At 38.7% G+C, this 25740-nt stretch overlaps 2 protein-coding genes across 3 annotated transcripts; both read left to right on the top strand.

The window, feature by feature from the left end:
• The first annotated feature begins 13 nt into the window (after window positions 1-13).
• On the top strand, window positions 14-14523 carry LOC125707769 (deubiquitinase DESI2). Its single transcript, XM_048975099.1, has 5 exons — window positions 14-863; window positions 9111-9183; window positions 12582-12675; window positions 13585-13726; window positions 13934-14523. Exons 1-5 carry the CDS (start codon window positions 825-827, stop codon window positions 14174-14176), a joined length of 591 nt encoding a protein of 196 aa, XP_048831056.1. The 5' UTR covers window positions 14-824; the 3' UTR covers window positions 14177-14523.
• Window positions 14524-16936: 2413 nt separating this feature from the next.
• Window positions 16937-25651, top strand: srsf5a (serine and arginine rich splicing factor 5a). 2 transcript variants are annotated; one of them, XM_048975097.1, is made up of 8 exons: window positions 16937-17054; window positions 19282-19410; window positions 20239-20309; window positions 20546-20665; window positions 22541-22610; window positions 24064-24137; window positions 24293-24400; window positions 24565-25651. In XM_048975097.1, the coding sequence occupies exons 2-8, from the start codon at window positions 19285-19287 to the stop codon at window positions 24818-24820; spliced, it is 825 nt and encodes a 274-aa protein (XP_048831054.1). In that variant the 5' UTR covers window positions 16937-17054; window positions 19282-19284; the 3' UTR covers window positions 24821-25651. The 2 variants fall into 2 exon arrangements, with proteins under 2 accessions (XP_048831054.1, XP_048831055.1); XM_048975098.1 differs by having other exon boundaries at window positions 24568-25651.
• Window positions 25652-25740: the final 89 nt, after the last annotated feature.

The following is a 25740-nucleotide window of genomic DNA, read 5'->3' on the forward strand; positions in this document are numbered from 1 at the left end:
CACCAGGAAACTGGTGAACTTTGAACTGGGGATGCTACCAACCTTCATCGAAGGTATCTAGCTAGTAGCATACCGATGCCTTCCATCATGTTGGAGTATTTTTGCAAGTGATTTTAAATATTTCCTACAGAAGCCTGTTCAGCGTAGCTGGCTCGCTGTTCTCCGCTTACATTCGGGCAGACGGTGCAGAATAACCAGCGGTACCGATTAGCCGTGTGACTTAACGTCTTACTCGTTTGTAAAACAACCTGAGCATACCGATGCTGCACAGCGGTAGCCGATGAATTAGGAAAAAACGTATAGCAATACTGAATGCATTTTAGTTCTGTAGTAATTCAGAATGCGTATTTTTTGATAAAGGTTTTGTTATGTGCACCGTATACAGCAAAAGTGGGCCAACGTATATGTTGCCTGCAAGAAAAACAATTGTACAGAAAAATCTACGCATTTGAAGGGTGGTTTATGGAGAGCTGCCTGTTGGAACACCGCAACGTTTTATTAATATTTTTGATCATCTTACTAAGTCTGATGTGTAAATGAAAAGGCGAGCTTGTTTACATGGTTAATTGGGATCAATTGCAGATCATAAAAATACGTTAGAATGTTTCACTGCTTCCCAATTAATGCAGGAAATGAACTCCCACGACAGCCTCTCTGCACTTCATGAAAATGGCAAAATGAAAATCTGACCTGAGATTAGTTTTGTAGTGTTTATCACGGACTTGCTTTTTGTCGAGTTTGGACCGCGTTTTTGGACCGCAGTCAGAGCAATAACATTGCAGGCAGTGAACAGACATTTCTCTACCTCCGACTCTGGATTAAACATGGCAAATCAACCTGTTATTCTCAACGTGTATGACATGGTAAGAAATCTATAACAATGTTGTTTGTTTGTTTGTTTGTTTATCATTCACATCCATAATACATTGCATTCGACTGGAATTTCATTGTCACCATTCAGTTATTTTTAATAGTAATTCACAGTTCAGTTTGACTTTTAAATTTGTTTTTACGTATTTTTAATTTCCTCTTAAAATTAAAATGACCTAAACAATTTTGTGCCATACCAAAGAAACATTTTTTTCGTATTAGGGAATGTAATTTAAACCTATACTACAGCAATATTGATATAATTCCAAAAATTCCAACATAAACTTAAGGGGAGCATAAGCTTTAAAATGTAGTTTTGTCTGAGCATGCTGACCTCCTCCAGATCCAATAATTTACTCTCAATGCCATAATTGCGGTTCTGATAAAAGATAAATATTATATATTCTACATACGGTGATGCAATCCAAATATATATATTTTTCACTAAAATTTAATTATATCCTTCGCCATCCAAGAATCTTTTATTCATTTGAAAACTGCTTATTAGTCACTACTAATCATTAGTCACTACTTGAAACATGAAACAACTGAACTATGCAAAATTTGACGGGGTTTTCTCGTTTCTTTAAAATTGTTACCTTAATCGATATTAATCAAATGCAGATCAAGACTAACTGATTTTTTTCATCAGCAATTGATGTTTAAGATACAGATACTTGTTGCAGTTTGCTTTACATGCAGTATGATAATATCATGGTAAGGATGCTTAGTTGTGATTCGCCTGTATCGTCCAACTGAGAGTTATCAGAGTCTTAATATGGGCTGCTCATTAAGCTTAAACCAATCCAGTGTCCAGCTGCAAGGATTATTATGCTCTAGAAGAGGGGGGTCAAACTCCAGTCCTGGGGGGTCAGGGCCCTGTGTAGCTTAGTTCATTCCCTGTTCCACCATAAATGATTCAGCTCAGGAGCTGTGTGGTAATTAGCACAAGGAGGTGGAAGGAGTTCAATTAGGTATGTTAAATGAGAGAGAACCAAAAAATGTGCAGGGCTTCGGCCCCCCAGGACTGGAGTTTGACACCCCTCCTCCAGAAGAATACGATTTTAATATTGCTGTTGGTAAAATATATAGTTTCCTCCTCCTCACCTGTGACCCTGCCCAGGAAAAGTAGATAGATGATGGATGAATGGTTAAATGTGTATGTTTGTATTTTATGATGTATTATTGCACAAAATATACGCTACAGTAGTGGTCAAAATTGTGGAAAACGCCTATCATTTTTGGCATTATGCTATACAAAATTACTACATGAATATTGGTGGTAATGTTTATAAACAAAGAATGTTTAATCATACATTGGATGATTAAGTACGCAACTGGAGCAACAGTTGAATAAAGTTCTATAATCTCTAAAAAATAGTAAATGTTTCTACAGTTTAGACCACTAGTATATATTAGCTTGCACATTAACTCCACGTTTAGGAGGGGACTTAATCAGTAAAAGTTTTAAAATTATTTTTAGACTGAAGTATCTATGAAATACCCAAATTCAACACTGTAAAGAATTCAGAGCATGTAAAATGCAGACACAGTCAAAGCTGTTCTGTCTGGCGTTCAAATAACCAGCACAATTTAAAAAAAATTGTATAATAAAGTAGCAGCATTTAAATTCATAATAACTTTCTGTTCTGTTCTATTACAAATTTACACTAAAATAAAAATGACATTTCTTTTAATAAAAAGAAACACATTGCACAATACATACGTGAGTTCCTCCTTATGAGTTCCTGGCTTACTTTAGTGTTCATTCTGCTTGTTCTGCTGCTGCTAACCTCACAATCTCTTGTGTGTTACCGAATATCCAGTTTCACCCAGCAGTGGCATTGCAACATGACACAATAATCGTTAGGGTGTGTGTATAAAAGGACTGAAGTACGTGTAAGAAATGTGTCGCGATTCGGTGTTTTCAAGAGTAACATTCAACTATCCAGAAAACTAAATAGATGTGATTGTGCCCCCTCACCAGGGGGCAGTGTAAGAAGCGTTTGGTGTATCACCGTAGCTGAAGCGGTTAGAGGTCTCAACGGCGAAAAGGCTGCAGGGATGGGTGAAATTAATCTGCAAATACTGGATGCTTGCATGATTAACTTCTACAGTGTTGCATAGTAGGCTGGGGAAAGTAATACTGTATGTTTTGAAATAATTGATAATGGAAGTCACCTTGGAATCGTTCATCTAACGCCTTTTCTTTTACTTCTAGCTACATTTATCAGCCAGTCTCTAATCTTAGGGCTGAACGTCTAACGGACTTTGAAAAAGCCTGTAGATTAGTCCTATATAGAATTTTACTATTTAGAATCACAACCCAGTTAATAAGCATTTTATTTTTTGGCTTGTTAGATTATATATATGTAAAGTAGCTCCATATTCTTTAGTCTTGTTTTATATTGTGAACAGTCTCAGGGGTGGTGGAATAAAGTCATTTTTTCGAAGGTATGTCACTGTACTCTGTGCACTACATGTAACAGAACTACACGTTGAAATGGTTTTGAGGCTGGAATTGGCTCGCTGTGGTAGTTCTTGTTTTCATCATCAGCAGCTGCATCTTCATGTTCTTCACACTGCTCCTCATTGTAAGGGTAACCAGGAGGTCACACCTCTGTTCGCAAGTTGACTGGGAATTTTAAACCCTCCAGTGTGTCTTGGGTCTCCTGGGACTTCCACCCAGTGGGATCTGCCCAGATCAGCTACCCCAGGATTTGATTGTGGCACCCTTAGCTAAATCTCCCAAATAGAAAGACAAGCAGTTTCTTTCAAGGTCCTGCCAGATGTCTGAACTCCTTATACTGTCACAGAGGGTGAGGCTGTCAACCCTGCAGAGAAACCTAATTTTGGCACATTGTATAGACTTGCATTTTATTCTTTTGACAGTAGGTGACATTTGGGTGGTGGGTGGCTCTGTAGGTTAGGACTCAGATCAAAAGGCTGCAGGTATAAATCCCTTGGATAGTATAGTTGTTTCACCACTGGGCCCTTGAGCAAGGCCTTTAGCCAAAATGTTTCCAGTGACTGGGCAACTCTTCTCTTTAATCCTACAGTATAAGTTGGCTATATCTGCTAACTCAGCTCCCACTTCCTCATCAGTGCTTGCAAAATTGTAGCCATCAGACTGATTCCCTTGTGAATCTCATGTTCTCTCTTGGTTTTACTCATGAACAAGATTCCATGATACTTAAGCTTCATCATTAATGACAGGGTCATGGACCTGAAAACAATGATCCACCCTTTTCTGAGAAAGTTTACCATTGGATAAGGTCTTCTTTCTAATACTTTGGAATTGATTCGCTAAGGGAGACATGGAGAGATGTGATCCTCCTGTAGTCAGAATACATACTTCTTAAAAACAGGGATGACCACCCTTGTTTGCCAGCCAAGAGGTGCTTTATCTGGCTTCAGTGCAACACTGAAGAGGCACATCAACCACGTTACCCTAACAACATCCAGTACAATCAACATTTCTGGATAGCCTTCATCTATCCTTGCAGCTTTTCCATTATAGAGGCCACTAACCACTAGGCCTATGGCAACTTCAGCTGCAGTGATAGACCCTGAAGTTTCCAGTATTGCCTTATAGTGAGAGCAACATATGCACCCACACCCTGTCCTCCTCCTATTTGGCCTCTACAACCTCCTCCCATGCATAAGCTTTTATTTGCAAGTCTTCGCTATGGCTTTTCTGGCTTTTCCATACCTTTCAATGGTCTCAGAAGATCCTGATGCAAGCAGAAAGTTAATCCTCATCAATTTAATAGCTTTCATTATGAATGCTTTCCAGCAGTAGGTCCTATGGTTGCAAGTATTGAGCTGCAAATTACAGTCCATTCAGACTCCAGAACCCTAACCTCACTAGGCGCATTAGATAAGCTATACCATAGATGTGAGTTGAATCCATCTCACACAGAATCTAAAGCCAAATGTTCCCAGCAACCCCTGACTGCTCATCTGGGTTGTCCTGGTTCATCTGTTCTTCTCCACATGTTCTAAGTCCAAATTGCTATTAATTGGGCGTCAGTCGATAGAGAGTCAAATGACCCACTAAAATGTTGATTTTCTCTCTATTTTTTTTTTGCCTATTGTGCTCTGGTACCATGTACGTGATAATCTCTGTGTTTGAACGCGGCGCTTGTTATGGACAATACGTGGCTTATAGAGAACTCCGGTCATAGGTCATGACTTGGGTTCGGACTTGCGCATTCTTCCTAATCATCCTTCTCCAGGTATTTCCATTGTTCCCCACGTTTTGTGATGACGTCTCCCAGTAGGACCACAGGCGATACCCTTTCAATCATTTTATCCACCTGTCTCCAAGAAGGCTGGTTTCTTTGAAGTGCTGTTTGGTGCCTATACATCAGTCACATAGAGACAACTATCTTGTACTAGGTAAAAAGTCTGCTGTATAGACCTCAGGCTGGTACTAATGGGTGTCTACACAGCTACCAGAGTTGAAGAGATTCCACCCCCAGTCAGGAAGTTTGGTTCTAGAGCTCACAACCATATGTGTTGGGAAGGCTAACTTTATATAGCTGATAGATATGTATAGCTGTCTTATAAGGTTACTGCTATGTTTGTAGCATATTGTATTGCTTCACTGCTATCTGGCACTTGCTGCTGGTCTTTCACTGGAATCTCAGCGTAGCTGCACTTATGCATAGTTGGCTTCTTGACAGCTGTTGGCTTGTAATATGCCCCAGTTGTATGTCATGTTGAAATGGTGAGTTTCTGATGACAGTCACAGCGGCACAGAAGCACAGAGGCTCAGCCCGCTGAGCCACTCACTGCCCGTTAATATGTATCAATATTAGAGTCTTATCAGGTATGATTTTGTTTTTCATGTGACTCAGGCACCCCAACTTCATGTGTTGGAAACTTCATAATGTTCTTGTTGCAATTTCCAAGACAAAACCCAGATTCTGTGCTAGTCCTGAGGGAAATGGTTTAACAGTTCTACCATTTAAAAAAAAAAAAAAAAACGATAAACGTGATATAGCTTAGGCATGACACACTGAAATAGCTTAAATAGAATAAAACATGCCTTTTAACTACCATTATGAATCACCCCTTCAAGGGTAAATAGGATTTTGATGTTAAACTATGAGATTCTCTGGGGAAAAAGAAGTGAAAACTACAGATTGGCCATTTGGGAAAAAGTATTATCATGAGAGAAGCCCGTAACTCTTCTTATCATTTAAAGAATCTTATTGGGTTTTTGAGTAGGTTATAATGAGAGCGTGATTGTAATATAGAATATAACAAGATCAAGAATTTTCAGTTCAGCCCCTTTCCTGCTGTTTACCTTTATTGCCTGCTGTTATGACCTTTACCCCTAGATGGGCTATAACAACATAATCCATGAAGAATGTGACGGAAATCTGAACTCGGTGGTCCTGCGCCAATACTCTTCCTTTGAATGTGTACAAATGTACTTCTGGGGCAATGTCATCTTTTTCAGGTATTACTTGTAAGGAGGGGGCATTCTGCAGAATGACAATATACCCACCACAATATTATAAAGATGAGTATTATTTTAATATTGTATTAGTTTTAAAATATCCATCCATCCTTCCATCTGTTGGCTGTCTATTCTGGTCCAGGTTACAAGCTTTTAAAATATAATATTTTTAACTGTCATTTTAAAAGAAGAAACTGATTATTCGCAGGGTGACTTGTTACATTCTGTTACATTTGGAGCCGTATGATTAAATTAATTTAATATGCTTAGCTATCAGTGTATCAGATATGGTTAAAAAATAGCCAGTAATTGAAAACTTAAATGAGAATTTGGTATTTTCATTCAATGCATATCTGGGACTGAAAAGGACTGAAGCTTCTCAATCAGAAGGCCTGTTAAGTGTAACTAATGTAAGATAAAATAAAAATTCCTTGCCAAAAGAAACAAATTATTCTGTTTCTCAATCTTGTAATTGCTTTATTTTTAGTTCTAACATTACAACGCAAAAAAAATGATTCTGATTTCAAAACTTAAAACAAATTACAAATTTTAATTTAGAACAGGGTGACAGTAACCCTAGGGACTGTAGATACAAGCAAGTACAAGGAAAGAAATTCCATGTGCACAGGTGGATAGTTCAGGTTCTGGAAGTAAAAATCCAGATTTTGTTTCAACCAACCAGTTGAGTCCTCTGCGACTGTGACTCTTTATACTCAACTGCAAGCATGTCTGGAGTGGGACATGGTTTTGTGGTCTGATGAGGAGAAGACAGCGATTTTTGGCCAAAATCTGGAGCGCTATATTTAGAGCAAACGTAACACAGCCCATGCCTCAGTTAACACCTTCCCTACAGTGAGGTTTAGTGGCGGGAACATGGTGCTGTAGGGATGGTTTTTATGTTCAGGAACTGGCTATCATGTCAAAAGTGAAGGGGGAATGGATGAAGCCACGTATAGGGAATTATTTAAAAAAAAACCTGCTTTGGTCAGCAAAAAAGTAAAACTTTCAGCAGGAAAGGCCAAAGCAACACAGGAATGGTTAATATGGCCAAAGTACAGATTTTGAACCTGTAGGCAGTCTATGGAATTTCAGTCAACAAGTGACATCCAGCAAACCTGAATGACCTTGAACTTGTCGGCCATGAATAATGGGGGGGGGGGGGGGGGGGATCATTCCTGAAAAATGGTAGATACACAAAAAAGAGCTTTTATTGCAGCAAATGGTAGCTCAGCCAACAGGAACATGTGTGTAGTTTTTAGGGCCGTACTCAACAAGTCAGTTTGGGACCCCTCACCCACCTAGTGTAGTGACTGTTGGTGGCCAACAGGGGGCCCCCAATACACAAGTGCAAATGTTTAGGAGTTGAATACTTCTGTAAGCCACAATTTTCTTTAAAAGCTTTACCTCAAATTTTACTCTGAAATTGCAATTAAAAAACACTGACAGGAAGAATATGTTTATGTATGAATTATACTTTTATTTTAATTATACAGGCAAATCTGATAACTAAGGGGGGTTGAATACTTTTGTAAGCCGCTGTATTTGAGGTAATTTAAAGTGTTAAAAGTTACTTAACCTAATATTTTGTTGAAATATTGTATTTGGTTAATCGAGGATGAATATCAGATTATTTTTTTTTAGTTCTGTTTTTTTTTCAATTTTCATGCCTTTTGTTAATCTATGGATTTTGTTTTTCTTTTTTTAAGTTTAAGCAATATAATTCAGTTACTGATTTTATACAACTTCAACGTGGTTGTTAAAAAACTGAAGCATTATGAATTGAAATTCTGTTCATAATAGAAAACACACATTATTGGTTTTCTTCAGGACTTCCTCCCTGTACATTTTTCATGTCTGGTAGCAGTATTTGCCTTAGAAACAGGTAATAGATTTATCTGGCAAATAATTACATTCTTACCCTAAGAATTACATTAATACCGTCTGATAATAAATCCAAAAATGGTTCATTTGTAACAGATTTTTGTTAAGCTATACCTTTTTGATCTCTTATGTGTGTGTATATAGTATGTTTATATGTATATATATTATAGCTGTCAAAATTAGCGCATTAATTGTTGCCAATAATTTTAAATATTTAATGTTAAAATAAATGAACAAACTGCATTTTGTTTACTTCCTGTGTGTGGGCTGGTCTATGACATTTTTGCTGTGAAACTAACTAGAGCGGTAGGAAAAAGAAAGTGGAAACGCATGAGAGGCCCATTGTAAAAAAATGGCAGAGAAAATTCCGGCCAACTTCAGGGTCATGGGGACGGTGAATAGTTCCGAACGTTGACATTCACGGCATGGAATCAGGTTCATTTCCATTTCCTACCAAGCACTTAAAGCGAAATAACAGATTAAAAAAAAAATTGTTAATGCATTAGTTCCCATTAATATAGTAACTGCAGAGTTTTTGAAAAACATAGTGGTCTCCTATTTTTTTTCTGTGCCTGTGTGTGTGTGTACATAGTTATTTATATATATATATATATATATATATATATATATATATATATATATATATATATATATATATATATATATATATATATAAGAACTGTTATGCGATCTAATAATAATCTTTTGAAGAATTTGGAAATGTTTGTCTAAATGTTAAATGAAAAATAATTGCCAGATTGATATTTTTACGAGCTGATCCCATACGACGACATTATAGATGATCAACTTTCATCTTACAGTATGTTCACTACCTGAATTGTGAACACCTATAAGCACTTGTAATTTTTTTTCTCTCCTTTCTCTGCAGTATTGGATCAATGAGTATACTTCTACTCTGGGTATAGGAGTCTTCCATTCAGGCATCGAGGTCTACGGTAGAGGTACAATCGAAGGTTTTTCTATGGGGTATATTTTGTTTGTGTTATGTCCCTTACAGTGGCTTTATTTTTCGTGCAGTATGATGAGTTGAGACACACTACACTTCCCCTCTAGATACAGATGCTCCTCACTTTATGATGGGTTGGCATAGTCCTCATACTTTGCATTTTGATCTGTTCCCCAGCTAGCAATACGCTGTAAGATACTTTCTAGTGATGCCCGGTGATGGCAGCATCCAGCTGTAGCGACAGCAAGCGTATAAAACATGTCAGTGTTTGACAATGAATGGTGCCATTTTTTTTCCTGTTTGACCAAATTTTCCCAAAGCCCATTATATCTTGCTAAATGCCCAAGTGTGTCATCCTATCACATCCGTATTCAACTTGCGATGAGTTCGTTGGAACTTACCTCCATTGTAAGTCGAGGAGTATCTGTACAGTCATTCATCACCTTATTTTTCCTAACTGCTTATCCAGTGCATGGCAATGATGAGCTTGAACCTTTCCCAAGAGGTACAGGACACGAGGCAGGGTATTCTCGGGATGCTCGCTTACTGCAGGCCAAACAATTGCATTGTGGGAAGAATCCAGAGTACCAGGAGGAAGTCCATGTGAACATCAGGGGTGTTTGCACACGCGGCCATCTTGCCATCTTCTCACTATACCTACATGCAAACTGAATAATACTGTTGGAATGGTCTTGGTAAATCATTCTGAAATATAAATGCCCCTTTAAAATTCATTGTTTCTTTGCTGCTGTTGATTTTTCAAAGTCACTGAAGTTTGCTGCAACCTTGCACATTTTTGGTTGTCTCTGTATTTGAGATTCGTTCATAGTAACACAGTAATTTCTTTAATATCATGATGAGTTGTTACTGTACATTTAGTTTTGTCCATGGCATTAACAATTCATCAAGATCTCATTTCAACAAAATCCTTTTGTTTGCTTAAGCGCCTGTAAAATATTTCATTAGATTAGTGCATTTAAATATTGAAGCAATTTGTCATTTAAAAAGCATTTCTGTGTTTCCATCAGCTGTTAATATCTAAGTGTGACTAAACTGATGAGGCAAATAATCTGCCTCCCAAGGATTACAAAAATGTAACAAACTGGGATATACATGACATCTTTCTACTGATTTGCCCTATTTGTCCAGTGCCCAGCTCCTGTAACTTTTTATTTGAAATAATCATCTGTAATTTTCAGATAGGGACTCATTACTGGGAATTCCAGGAGAGAGCAGTGTTTCTACTGTAATTTTAGGTTTATCTTTGGAATAATTATCCTGCTCAAAAAACTAGATTCCACAGTGCTGGGTCCAGAGCAAAGTTAGTAAGGCTGCATTTGAATTAGTGTGGAGCCATGATCCCCACAAACACGTCATAGATTGAAGGTGCTGTGTGCTACTAGGCTCCTTTCTCAATCCGGGCCAGAGGTTCCATAACAGTGACAGTATACTCAGAAAGTCCCTTCATGGTACGGTATACACATTAGGTACCTTCGGTACAAAACTCTCTCCGTCTTTGACTCTATGCAGGGTTTTCTTTTGTGATTTTGCCACTTGTAAACAAAGGTGATTTGCATTGCAAGAAAGCCCTCATTTGTCTTAATCAATCCACAAAACATCCCCCCCCCTCCCGATGGTCTTGGTAAGTTTCAGTCAGACTTTCTTATGTGCATGGGATGATTTTTTTTTGGCAATTCTGAAAATCCTTTGAGAATTTTTTTACTTTTGATTTGCTTTTTTTCCCCCCTTTTGATCCAGCCTCCTGGGGAATTGGCAGTAGTTTCTTTTGCAGACTTTTCAATAACAGAAACATTCATCTGTGAATCGCTTATCCTGCTCAGTTGCAGGGAGAGTTCTTTAGCCCGCCTGAAGAAGCACTGGGTGCAAAGCTAGGGTTCACCCTGCTTGGCAAGACTGTAAAATGCAAGCCAATGCACTTGGAGATGTGTACGTGGTGCTTTCTGGTAATCCTTTGAGAAATAGCCTTTTTTTTTTTTTACACCCAGCTCCTGGGAAGTTGGCAGTAGTTTGTTTGCCGATTTAAATAACCTTGTCAACCATAAGGCAAGAATACCAAAATCTTTGGAGATTTAAAGCTTTGTAAATGTGTAAATGCTAATGATCATATTTGGCCTTTTATTTCGACTTTGTGCATTTAGTTAAGGTAGGGCAAAGCTGAGGGTATTGTCTCTAAACCAATCTCATCATTTTTAATTATACGCCACATTAATTCTATTCTAATTGCATGCTGGCCTTTTGGGTTTTGAAATAAAAATGCAGATTTTCCACGTTTTTTTACACTCTGTTTTTTTTTTTACTGTAACAGTAAAATATCTATTTGACTTTCGGTGTTAACTTCAGGCAGATACTTTGAATTACATGCACCTTGACATGTAATTCAAAGTGTCATCTGTAAAGCATGTTACTGCTTACTTACTGTTTCAAATTATTATTTTTTTTTTTTATAGATTAGCAAGATATTTTTTAGATGTTTAAATTTAATGCATGATTGCCCATAGTGTGCGAGCTCCAGCTCTGTAGCAGTAGTTTGTGCATAAGCGATTGCAGCTAAGCTTTTCATTCTAGCTTGCGGCTGGCCAAATGTACCTTTTACATTATATAACGTTTTCTCTGCACACACATTCAAAGATCATCTAATTCTTGTCACGACGGCACCTCTGGGACTTGCGCACATGCCGCTCCGTCCAGCGGACAGGTGGGCCTGTTCTTGGTGCGTAACCTTGGATAGCAACCATCTGCCAAATTTCAGAACCGGTGTTTTGGACAGCCAGCCAGCAGGCTGCGGCAGAGCCCCTCCCTCAATGAGCCACGGCTGGAGGCGAGCGAATCACACGAGCCGCTGCCACACCCAGCATCACTTCCCCCCCCTTAAAATAGCCTGCATGAGCTGGAACTTACTGCCTGCATCACTGGCTGTAGTCTACCTGCTCCAACTGGAACAATCCTTCTCCATTTCTTGATTTTTTTTTTCTGTTGCGGGGTTTACCCATCTTTTATTTTCTTATAGACACGCACAGTTCTGCGGTTGGCATGTTACCCTATTCTCCTGGGATATTTCACAATAAATACAGCCGTGGCTGATGCTGTTTAACACATCGTTGCCTGAGTGCTTTTATTTAGATTTGCCCTGTGACAGCTTTTAATAATTTAAAGCAGCTTCTGTGTATTAGCTATTTGAAATGTGTGTACTCTTAAATTAGTATGTACTGTATAACTAGTATGTACTGTAGTACTGTACTGTAGTACACCATATCTGTTCTCCACTTTTTTTAAGCACATTTTTCACCAGAAATGGGATGATGATGATAAACTCTTGCTCTTCCGTCCTCCAAAACCATCCTCCTTGTCTGAATCCCTCTTCTTCCTCTTTAGAGTTTGCATATGGAGGCCATCCATACCCCTTTAGTGGGATCTTTGAGATTACTCCTGGTAACACTGCTGAGCTTGGAGAAACCTTCAAATTCAAGTGAGTATATCATTCTAATCCTTGCAATTGCAGCCCCATAAAAGCCACAATCCTACAGGTTTTAGAAAACTCATTTAGTATTTTAATAATGAATGTGGTTGCAATAAAATATATTCAGTAAAATAAATGTTAATTCTTTGTTTATAACCCAAACACTTTAAATCAGGAAAACTAAATTAAACATTGGGAATATTTATTCATTGTTGTTACAGGCCAGCTTACATAATGTGGTTCAGGCAGAAACCACAAAAATGGTTCAGTTTCTTCTCAGTTTGCCATCACCCTTTATTTACAGAAGTTTTTCAAGTATTTCCAGCTAGACACAGACACAGGACAGGACAAACATGCCATCTCTCCATCTTGCCTGGCCAAAACAATAACCAAAACCCAAATACAACTCCACCAATAACGACTAACCCACAAATAAGAAAAACAATTATCTGCCCTAACACCCTTATGATACCAACAAACACGCCCACCAAACTCTCTTTCGAGTTCCTCTTACTACTTGTCCTCTTTATTGGTCTGGATTTGTACTTTCTGAACCTGAACTTTCCACCTCTGTTTAGTACATGAATGTTTATTTGATGGGTACGGTCCAGCTAGAATGTTTAAAGTTTTACTAATAGAAAATTATTAATACATCATACTTTGCTGGTGAGGTGTAATTCCAGCAGAAAGTGATAAATGGTACTGCTGGAGACAATAAAGAGGACAAGTGGGAAGAGTAAATCAAGAGAGAGTTTGGTGGACGTGTTTGTTTGTATCATAAGGGTGTTAGGGCAGATAATTGTTTTTCTTATTTGTGAGTTAGTCGTTATTGGTGGAGTTAGTATTTGGGTTTTGGTTATTGTTTGGTTATTGTTTGTTCTTTGCAACAAAGTGTCTGAGGTATGTCTGTATCTCCAGAGAGGCCATTGCTTTAGGCACAACAGACTTCACTGAGCATGATATAGACAAGATTATGGAGGAGCTGGGCAAGGAGTTTAAAGGCAACGCCTACCATTTAATGCACAAAAACTGCAACCACTTCTCATCTTCACTTTCTGAGGTTAGTAAAAACTGACAAATCTACTTAATATTAATGCAATATCCTCTTTCGATTGCCTGAGTTTGAGGTCATGGGGGGCTAATTAATCGGGAAATTCTGCCTAGCTGGGAGATTTTGAGAGGAAAGTGAAGTGGCATGTTGACTTCTGGATGCGTCATATTTTTGGAAATCTGGTGTGTCATAACCATGTGTTTCTTCATTTGGTAGCTGCTGTGTGGACAAGAAATTCCTCGTTGGGTGAATCGACTGGCCTACTTCAGTTCCTGCATCCCATTCCTACAAAGCTGCCTACCGAAGGAATGGTTGACCCCAGCTGCCCTTCAAAGCCATATTAGCCTGGGCCTTCATAAAGAGGAGCAGCTAGAGTCCAGCGATGAAGATCTTCCCTCAGCCTCAGGAGCCAGCGTGGGCCCTGGCTCCTCGCACAGCTGCCGCCACACCCGGGTCTGAGCAGCCAGTAACAGATTCACGGGGTCCGTGCTCTCTTTAGGGATGCTCTTCCATTTTTAGACCTGAACTGAGACTCCAGAGCCCCCCCATCCCTGCACTGGACAAGCAGGATGTATGAACGCCCAAATCAAAGAGGCATAAAAAACAGACTGCAAAGGAAATGCATAATTTTTTATGCACACAAATTTTTTGACCCTGCAGATAATGAACTTTACAAACCTTTATTCATATTCTGACAGGTTTCTCGAGAGGTTTAAAAATCAGTGACAGATGGCATAGACAAACCACAGCTCTGTCTTTATTTTCTCTATCTGAGTTTATTAAAACAAGTGTAGTTTGGTAAAAATTACGAGAATATGTTTACAGTTTCTTGTTTTTGTCAAGACTCGCTCATATGGAGCCTGCATGCTCTCCCAGTCCTTGTGTGAGATTCCCTTGGGTACTCTTATCTTCTTCCCGCTATCAAAAGAAATGCGGTTAGATGAATTGGTGATTATAAATTGTTCAGACCATGGGAACAGCCCTGAAATCTATGATACAAGTCAGTTCCAAGCAAGGTCACACCGCCTTTGCTAAATCCAGTAATGGGGAAATCAGCAGTGTGACACTTTATTGCCTTTGTATCTACATATACTTAAATTGTTACAAGCAAGTTTATCATAAAGAATACATGTTTGAAAACAGTTGTACTCTCAGGTGAAGATACTTATTACTCTCATAATCCCAGACATTACAAAAGCCCTTGGAGTCGATGTTAAGCAAATAAGACTATAAAACTATACCAAAATAATCCTCCAGTATTTTAAATTAACTGAAATTTAAATCATAATTATTTTTATTAATGTATTTATTTCTTTTTAATGTTTCAATGGAAATGTTCAGTCTAATCTTTTACGATATTTTATTTGTGATGCCATTTATGTATTTTCCTTTTGTACTGTACAATTTAAAATAGATTGATATACACCTTACTGGTTTAGACCACCAACAATTTTAGAAAATATACTAATTAAAAACGTGCAAACGGTAATCCTCACTGGCAGTTATTTACTCTGCATTTGAATATCAATAGAATTAACTGTTCAGACACACCATTCAATCAAAGAAGAATGACTGTGTTTGTTTCTTTCATCGTAATAAAAAATTATTTTCCGTCCTGCTACCCTTGTTGTGATCACCCTGAGACCTCGGGTAGCATGACGGCTTTTTATTCCCATTTGAAATTAGACATTTTAAGTAACATGGTTAATGCATCACTTTGTAATACTTTAAATACCTTAGCTGTTCCATAGATATTTTGCGTTACAGAGATTATCTTGCATTATCATGAAAATGAGCAGCGTTTGGATCCCACACCATCATCTTAAAAAAATGTAGGTTTATCATCATTAAGGAATACGGTGGTGAATACCAATGTTTACTAACAGCCATTTACACTTTTGCGGAAGTGACGTAAAAGTGAGAAGAGCTTGGGGGTCAGAGCACATGCTCAGCTATAGCATCCACTCAATCAGTTAAGGTGATATACACAGGGCAACTTTTTGCACAATGTTGCCTGGCACTGTCGCTCATGCTCGGGCACTTTGCCACCGAAAATGGGCAACAAATTTCAATCTGGACAATTTCGATCTCAGTGTGCAGCTTTTTGAGATTTTCCAATCAGACCGCAGACCGACTTGGAGCTTCAATGTCCATCTTTCCAGTGTCAGTCTTCCTGACAATAGATCTGTTCTACTCTTATTGGTTGATGCGAACTGTCCGTTGCCTCGATTAGTTGCCTTGCGTCTCTCCTGGTGGCCCGTTTCTGGCAACATTGCTCAAAAAGTTACTCGTGTATAATTGCCTTTACTCTGCTGGCGACAGGATACAAACTCATGACCAGACATGGAACATACTGGAACATACACATACATAACTCACTGGGCTATAACCAATGGCATAACTTTGAATTGAACATTGGGGTCTTGTTCTGTAATTGCAAATCCCTTTAAAAATGCCATGAATATGCTTATGAAAGTTAAAATTCATTAATTGATACATGTAAATGATTGGAAAATTGTCTATAAACACTGTTTACAAGAGCTTTGCTCTCACCTATACATTGGAATATGTGATCATGAAAACTAACGAATTTCTGTGTGCTTGTATAAATTATGAAAGAAGTATTGATTAATGATGAATTACTCTCCTCAGACAAAACCTGGGCAATGATATAGTGGCTAGCATTGTGACACGTGAATCATAGCTTACAGTAAGTATGCAAAACTGATTTCCACACAAAAATGTACCCTGTCATAGTACACCCTTTATTTTATATAAACATGCAGACACACATATACAGACACACACACACGCAGCTTTGTAATTATGTGTTTGTGGGGACCTGAAAAATGGTCCCCACGACGTCAAAATAACAGGTTTTTATCACATTGTGAGGAACATTTAGTTCTACATTATGTAATTCAAACATAATCCATACACACACATATATTCATATATATATATATATATATATATATATATATATATATATGTATTTATATGTATATAGCATTTTGGATTTTTTTTAAACTTCTTAAAAATGTATACATATTTAAGTACATTTTTCCCCTGAGAACTATTTACAGAAATGGGGAAATATGGATGATATTCGTGCGTTTCTTAATTAATCTGCGCTTTAAAAATTCCCCAATTCCGCCGTTAACTCTTCCGTCTCACACTATTGGTTGCGTCATTTGTCGTTCATTCTATATTCACTAGAGCGCTTGTGCATAAAGCGGCTACATTTCCGCGCTCCTGCGAGTAGCTGATCGCCATTTGTACACATCGCTTAAGGACGCCATTTTGCAGCAAACCAGAGGTGATTTAAAAGGAAGAGGTGGGTGAAAATATACTGCGTTTTTATTTATCTTTATTCGGTGTAACGTGGTTTACAGATATAGGAAGCCTTGCACTGTACCTTACGTCTTTCACTAACCATCTGAAAATTAGGTCAAGGAAATTGTACACTTCCTAGTAAACAAACTGCTTGTTAAATGCCTCGTTGTCTTAGCCAGAGTTTCGATCGATAGTAGGTATTTGGATTTAAAATAAAACCATTAATAAAACCAGTGTCACCATATTACGTTTGTCTGGACTCGTGTAGAATTTAATTATATAAAATCGTACTGCAATAAATACATTTTCGATGTGCATTTTTCGTATGAGGCCTACGTAGATTGTTAGCAAAACTAGTTGTCGCTAAATTTATAGCGCTTCAATTTCATACTTTTTAAATATGGATTTCCTTATTTTTTCAGAAAGGATTGAAAAGTAAAACGGACACAGCAGGTACAGGACAGTTCCTAGTTGAATCGTCGTTATTGATGGTTCTTTAGCGGCATGACGGTTTTTTTTAGTTGCATAAACGTCGGCGTCGAATGAGCCTATCGGCAAAATGCCGTATAGTAACAGAATTTTTACTAACGTTATACAAGAGACTAGATTTGTTATATCTATTATATTAAGGCATATGGCTCTGAGCTAATCTGAGGGCAATGTTCCGGCTCTGGAGGGGGTGGTTCGTAAGATTCAGAGGTTCGGATGACTGGGCCGCGATGCACTCCGCTGATAATATGTAGCGTCTTGTATTAACTGGTCAGAAACGAAAGTCCATTTGCACGGAATCTGAGTGTAACATTTCGGAGTGAAGCTGGTTAATCAGTGCTAAGGATTTGCCCCTTTGTATTGAAATGTGCCGATTTCGGAAGTTCTCTTTTGCTTTATATCTGTAATAGCAGCCAAACTCCGTCCTTTTGTTTCGAAACTGACTACCACATGGTTAAAGTAACGACTAGATTTAGTCTCTAGCAAACCATCAAATAACGAATGATAGCTGAAGACAATATGTGTGTTTTTTTTTTTTTTGCTCATATGCTCATCCCTTGATTTATAATGATATTTTATGTGGTCGTATTATAAATTTGAGTACTGTTATATAGGAAGTGTTTCGTTTCCGCATATTCCATTGTACTAGTATGTGGGATTAACAGGCATGGGTAAAAGCAAAGCTTTGGGGGTCTTCATGGCGTCAGTCATTTATTTGGAGCCCCGGAGCATTTTTCAGGGGTTGAGGGTCTTGCTCAGGATCAATCTCCCAGCCACTTTTGTCTGTAATATGGTGGGCATGTGTGATTCTTAAAATGTTAATGTATGTTGATTTTTATTTCTGTCCTTAACATTTTTCTTGTAATTCAGTTTCCAGTGTGAACCTAGTTAAATGTGGTGGTGATGAATTTGGCTTCGCGAAAGATTTCAAGTTTTCTTCTCTTATTGCTTGGCATGACTGAATAAGGGGAAATATTTCATTATAGGGAACCAAATACAGCCTCTAAAGATATGCGGTTTATCAGTGTTACATTGAAGTCCGTATGACATTGTAAGCACTTAGATTTTGTCATGCAATCTCTTGAGTTTAGGTCATATGGTTGCAGAAAAATTAACTTTAATTATAAAGTGAGCTCTTAAGTCTGACAATTTTAAATATTTTTTAAATTAGTTAAAATGTTCCACCATTAATGTTAGTTATAAAAATGCATTTTTATAGTAAGGCAGTGATGTGTTCTCTGCAAATAATGCTCGGTGTGCTCAGATATCAAGATGATCTGGTGTATGTTAACAATGAGTCTTACGTTTACCTCCGATGTTTCACCACATTTTCATGGTTTATTTTGGCTTTAAGTGGATTACAAATTGCAAGCTTTATGTTGTCGTTGGCATGGAAGAGTGAAGGCAAGTTAGCGCATGGCTGTGAGCATGCACGCGACTGAGGCTATTGCCTGTGCCGCTGTCTGTGTGACGTGTGGTGCATGTGTAGAATGGACCGGTTTGGTATTGGAAGTACATGGGACTGACTGGATTTGTGGTCCAGGCTGAGCACGCTGAAGATCGACTGATTTCTGTCACTGGCCAGTTGATCAGTGTATCTCCAGAAGTAGGACACTTAATTTATTCAAGTTGATATCTGTCCTGTTTGGCTCAGTTTAATTCTTGATTTAGAATTGACAAACCATGTAACAATTTTTCTACTGTTTTTGTCTTTGCATAATAACCCCCCCCCTCCCCAGACAATGAGTGGATGTCGTGTCTTCATTGGTCGCCTGAGCCCTCATGCACGAGAAAGGGATGTGGAAAAGTTCTTCAAGGGGTATGGCCGGATAAGGGAGATCAACCTCAAGAATGGATTTGGCTTCGTGGTAAGGCCTTCAAGCGGTATTTTTGCATGGTGCTTAATAAATCTGTCCCGTCTTTTGAAAATTACTCGCTTGTCAGTGGATGGTAACAGCATCTATTTTGATCAATAATAATAGCAAAAATATCAGACCTAATACAGTTGGGTAGTTTTATAATTCATATGAATACTTTTAAATGCCTCTAGCTTTTGAAAATCCCATTTAATAAGTTCATGTATCATTTGTAATAGATGGCTGTTAGGTCTGGGAATCGCATGATGCTAGATTAGTTTGCTTGCCAGCTGGGATAATGAACAGAAGTTTTCCGTCTTCACCATTAATGTGTAAGATATTCAGAAATATCCTGGCAGCTAGCATTGTATCTGTTTAGACATACTTTATTGCTCTTACTTTCTCATACATTCTCAGTAGTGGTTCTAGATTCTCTCCCTGATTTTGTAATATTGTGATTTTGCTGTTGCCCTGCTGGATGCAAGTTTGTTTTGTGTTGGGGGAAAAGCCTACTGTGCTGAAACGAGTAAAATACCACGATTGTTTCTCCGTATGTCTCTTCTATGTTTTTGCAATGACAACTTTGGATTTTTACTTTATGTAGCTCGGATCGGGGAAGTTAATTCGCATCTTTATCAATGTGCAGCTCCACACCCAGATGCATTATAGTCATTTTAATAAGTCACAGGGTTATTGTGTGGGAGGGGATGGGATGGCATATACATCTTGTGGAGTATTGTTCTGTAAGGCTGAATTTATTTTTTTGTTTCATTGCTAACAGTTTCTTATAAAGACCTGAGCTTTTTGTGAGATGCTGATTATATTTTTGCCTTGTTTTAGGAGTTCGATGATCACCGAGATGCTGATGATGCTGTATATGAACTGAATGGAAAAGAGCTTTGCAGTGAACGGTAACACTATCGATGTAGCAGTGTGAAATGAGTAACGTTTCACACGAGCATAAAATGAGTGTCTTTGTCATGAGTACTAAATTGTTAGAAAAAGTTTTCGAATATTTTCTGTGATGTTCCTTCCCAAATTGTGTACTACTTAAAGTATCATTCATCTTTTGTAAGATTTGCAATCTGCTTATAAATTAAACTTGCGTATTTAGCTTAAATCCGCTTCTGTGGTTGTGTACTTGCAGGGTGACAATTGAACATGCACGGTCCCGTAGAGGAAGGGGTGGCGGCGGAGTTGGAGCTGGGTTTGGGCGGTTCTCTCCACGCTTTGGTAGTTACCGCCAACCTCGCAGCAGTGGTTCCAGGTATGACAACCGTTATTCATTGACGAATAACTGCTAATTAACGTAGTTGTTGGATTCAATAGGTTTTGTGAGATTAAGAATATGCAAAAAATGTATTGATAACAGTATTAAAACTAAGCAACAAATACATCACTAAATGTACATACAGGTTCTGATCACTAAATGAACCTGATGTGGGAATCCAAATTTGATTAGGCAGATATATTCCCAAATGTGCATTTCTCTGGAAATGTGTGGTTATTTGTTAAAACGATGTCTGTTCATTTCAGTCTCATGATCAATAACTCTCAGTTGATTACTACTCTTGCGATCTGGATTAAATGCTTCTTTAACGCCCACCTGATTCGTTACTCTCCCAATTCTAGAAAAGTATGGCACTTCCCCCCTTTGTTGAAGTTTTAATACTAATCAAAAAATTATGCAGTTCTACAGAGAACGGCAACAGCGCCACTCTCGTCGGCCACAGCAGAAATGAGTGGAAAAGTATAGCTTGTCCTAGTTAGCTGTTTAGTTAATTATTTGTGGTCTTATCTTGTTTCCACATTACTTTGCTTTATGTATATCAGCTAGGAAATGTCACCTAATGGGAAGCTGTAGCTTCAACTAGCAAGGGATCTACAAGAATAATCTCAACTTTTTTTTTCAAAGCGGGTGGTTTTTGTTGCAGCTTTATGCAAGAGAACAGAAAGAAACCTTTTTAATTTAAGTACTGAGTTCTTGTAGTTGACTCCATGAATTTAAATGCAAAACCGCATGATCATGAGAATTTTTTTTTTCTGCATAAACTCAGCTTCCATTGTGGTAAATATACATGCTCACAAAATAGATGTGCACCACACAAAATGTCGTTCAGTGTAATTTCAATGCAGCAGGGAGCCCCGATTTTGTTTTGTTGGGATTCATTTGTGCCCCCGATAAATACGGTGGTACCTTGACTTACTAGTGTCCGAACCATTGAGTTTTTTGAGGTACGAGCCGTCTCTGTTTTTGCTTTAAGTTGAGAGCTAAATAACGGGTTACGAGCCAGCTTCAGATACCCCATCGCTAGTTGGCGCAGTGAACGCCGCAACATTCGCCCAGCATCCCGTGTCTCGCTCGTTCACTTTAAGAGGTTAACTCGCAGTGGATGGGTTTTTTTATTGAAAACCCCTGCAGGTGAAAATGTGTCGAAATGGGCACAAATCAGCGAATGAGGTTGTTATTCAGTTCAGTTTTTCTCCTCCACCTTCGTCAGCAGTTGTCTGATCTCCAAGGCAAATGCTGTGCATTGTACTTGATAAACCAGTTTATTGCAGCACATCCTATTGTATTGTGGTTTTACAATACTCGTACATATTTTTCTAATTTAGAAACATGTAACAAAAAAAATGCAGTGTTTTTTGCGGTCCGGAACTGATTAATGGCATTTCAATGGGGAAAATTTGATTTGACATGCGAGTCATTTGAGTTACGAGTTCTGTCATGGAACGAATTAAACTCATAAGTCAAGGCACCACTGTAGTTTTAAATTGTATTAAGTTGTGTCCTCCCAATATCTGTCATGCCAGTGCGCCTATGTCATGGGGAGACTAACTTGCTTGGCAGTTTCTGCCTTGCGCTAGTCATATGCACTTTTGGATGTCATCGTCTCATGAGTTGGCTGCATTTCCAGCGACATATCGGAGTTCAGTATAACTGAGCCAGCAGACCTTCCTCGTCTTAATTACACCAGCACGAGAGAGTAGTTAATTGGGAAACGAAAATGTTCTAAAACAACCAATTTATGACTTGACTCTAACCACCTTAGCCATGATTAACATAATATTTACGTTGTTGAACCTCTGCTTGTAGCATGTGGGTTTGACCTTCAGTTAACTCTGTGAACTCCTTCCTTAGATATGGCCCACCTGTGCGCACAGAACACAGGCTCCTTGTCGAGAATCTCTCATCTCGGATCAGCTGGCAGGTGAGGGGACACGTCCATTTGTTTAACAGCAAATCTGTTTGAACAGAATCTATTTAATGACATACCATAGTTTTTTATATAAAGCAGCTTTCGTTAATGACATGAATGTCAGTTATACGGTAAGGGTTTTTTTTTTTATTTGACACATGGAATCAGTAAACCTATGAAGTCGGATGGATTACATTAATGGAATGATCAATTGGCAGAGCAATTTTTATCTTGTATTTAATCTTTACGTCTGATTATGCACAAAGGTTATCTAACCAAGTACATCTTAAACCTTCTGTTTTTTTAACAGCTGCTCTTGTCTGGTTTCTCTTGTTATGGAGTTGCATGCACGGCCCCCCTTCCCATGCTGGGACCCATGTATCGACTGGGCAGGGGAGGTGTCTGATGTGCATAGCGTCTTCTCCTGGTTGTGCCCTGAATAGTGTCCATGTGGTGCCTCTCCCTACACACAGTTGCCGGTGGTCTATATCTTGGCTGGGCCCCATAGCGGGTGAAAGAGGTCTAGCGCAGGATAGCCTTAGGAGGAATGTAGCCACAGTCTGGAGGGTCTGTGGTCTGGCATCCCCGCCTGCAGTTCCCCCCGTCCAACCACGTCCACGCGCTCTCCTGTTTGGGTCTTTTTCTGTTGCTGGCGATGGGGATGTTGACAGCTGGGTGCGTCCCTCCTACTTGCTGTCTGGTTCCGTACTTGTGGAGGTTGGATTCCGAGACAAGGCTACGGTCATTTCTCAAGGGCTTAACACTGCATTGGTTCCGATTTGCTATTTGGACAAGTGGCTGTTTGCTAATGTCTTCCTGGGTATGGAACGGTAAGTAGCCCATAACTCACATGATTGAGTTTTGTTATACCGATGGGGGGAGGGTATAAAACTAGAATGGGGAATGGATTGCTTGTTAAATGGATAATACTATAATTGGCAAAAAAAAATGCAAATTCTCAGCTGGTAATAATTGAGATTTGTCAAGTGCAAGACAAATGCTTGCATGAAGCTCTAAGTTATGCTCTGAAGGTTAGATGAAATTTTTATTTAACTAAATTCATTTGAAAAAATAGCATTTCTCCATTCCTTTTGCATCCCCTGTCCTTATGAACCTATTTTTGGATTTATTTTAACACTGAACTTTATATTTAATCTCAAATTTTGAAGTTGGACTAAATAGGTAAAACATCAGATTCTCAGTGGCGCATCGTCTTTCTCATAGTATTAATTTCCTTGCTCCACCTGCTTGTTAACTAAGCAGATTGGGGATGTTTGAGTAAATGGCACATTTGATTACTTTCGTGGACTTCAGAAGTAGGGCTTGTTGCATATGTGTTTTGTGTATGTGCTGCCTCATCTCATTTTTAAGGTGGATTTTTCTAATTTAAATGAACCTTTTGGTTATAGAAGGTGTGAAGATTTCTTTGTATTATTCCATCTTAATAATTTAATTTATGGCGCAGGACCTGAAAGATTTGATGAGGAAAGTTGGAGAGGTTACTTTTGTGGATGCCCACAGAACCAACAAAAATGAAGGGTAAGTGTGAACCCTAGGTATTTAGTAGAGGACAACGTGACTGTGTATTAGCTTTTAATATTGCTTAATACAAGTAGAACTGGTTAACTACCATGATCCGCTCAAGACTTGCTGGTTCCAGTACCTTTGCCCATTATGTCTTTCTGTCTAACCAGGGTGGTTGAGTTTGCGTCTCACAGCGATATGAAGAATGCTATTGATAAACTAGATGGAACAGAACTGAATGGACGCAAACTGAAGCTCTCTGAGGATCGCAAGAGAAAGTGTGTATTTTTAAATTTCCATTATGCATTGTATCATGATGTAATCTTGCTATTTATTGACAGTCTATTTTGTAGATGACTGGCCAAAATAAAATGAAATTGCTCTTTTTTTTCTTTTCTTTTTTTCCCCCTTCCCTCTTCTTCCTCCTCTTCCCTTATCAAAGTAGGAGTCGCTCTCGGTCCCGCAGCTATTCCCGCTCCAGAAGCCGCTCCCTGTCCCGGTCACGGTCCAAGTCGTTGAGCCAAAGCCGCAGCCATAATCATTCCCGATCACGTTCCCGCTCTTTGACCCGCACTCCAGAGAAGAATTCTAACCGCGCAGCCCCACGCTCCCTGTCCCGCTCTAGGTCTCGCTCTTGCTCTCCGCCCCCACAGAGGAAGAAGTCTCCGTCCCGCTCGCCCTCCGTGACCCAACAGTAAAGCAGGAGAATGAGGAAGACCGTTCTGTGTCCACTGCAGCAGTCCTCAGCGATGCTGCTGTTGTCTGTTGACGAGTGACTGTGACCTGACGTGCCCATATTTCTTTTCTTTCTCAATTAGCAGTGGTGTCATGTCTGCTAGCATGTGACGGCACCATTGAAGTCTGCAATTTTTTTTTTGTTTCTTTTTAAATTTATCTGTAACCCAAGTAAGCAACATTCTCCCTTAGATTGATGGTAATACTTTGAAATAAGACTTTTTTCTATTCTCAGCATCTTCAGGGGCTGTTATGGTCAACTATATGAATTATTTACCTTCATGCAATGTACCCAAATGGATTTCATCTACCCCCCCCCCCACACCTCATAATTACCTTATTTGTGTGGTTTGAAAGTTTGCTATTAATATTGTATATGCAGGTGAGAAATAAATGTAAATGTACCCACTGTAGGCTTGGCTATTTTAATAGTATATTTATTTTAGTCCATGATAGTACTTGATTCTCCTTGCAAATTGGCTGTTTTAAGTTTCTGCTATTGACCGAACTGGAAAATTTAAGGTATGAAGGTAATTATGCATCCTATTCATTTTAAGACTTTGTATTTCATTGCTCTTTATTCCCACGATGAGACCCCCACCATAAGGTAATTGTAATTTAGTAATTTGGTCAGTGTTCGCCTGTAGTTGTACCAGGTGAACTATACCCTATGGACACTAATTTCAAAGTTGTTTGGGTTTAATTTCAGTTGGTTAATCAAACATTGTGAAAGTTGTGTGGGGGAGCTACATTTAAGGTACTGTGCACCAAATAAAGAACTATCTGCTTTGTCACCGTTTTCTGATGCCTTTTGTTTGCTTAGCTGACATTTTGCAGTTATTAAACATCGTTACTGCTGCTGGACTTTCATTCCATACTGTAA

The sequence above is a fragment of the Brienomyrus brachyistius genome, chromosome 14 (assembly GCF_023856365.1).
Source record: "Brienomyrus brachyistius isolate T26 chromosome 14, BBRACH_0.4, whole genome shotgun sequence".
NCBI lineage: Eukaryota > Metazoa > Chordata > Actinopteri > Osteoglossiformes > Mormyridae > Brienomyrus > Brienomyrus brachyistius.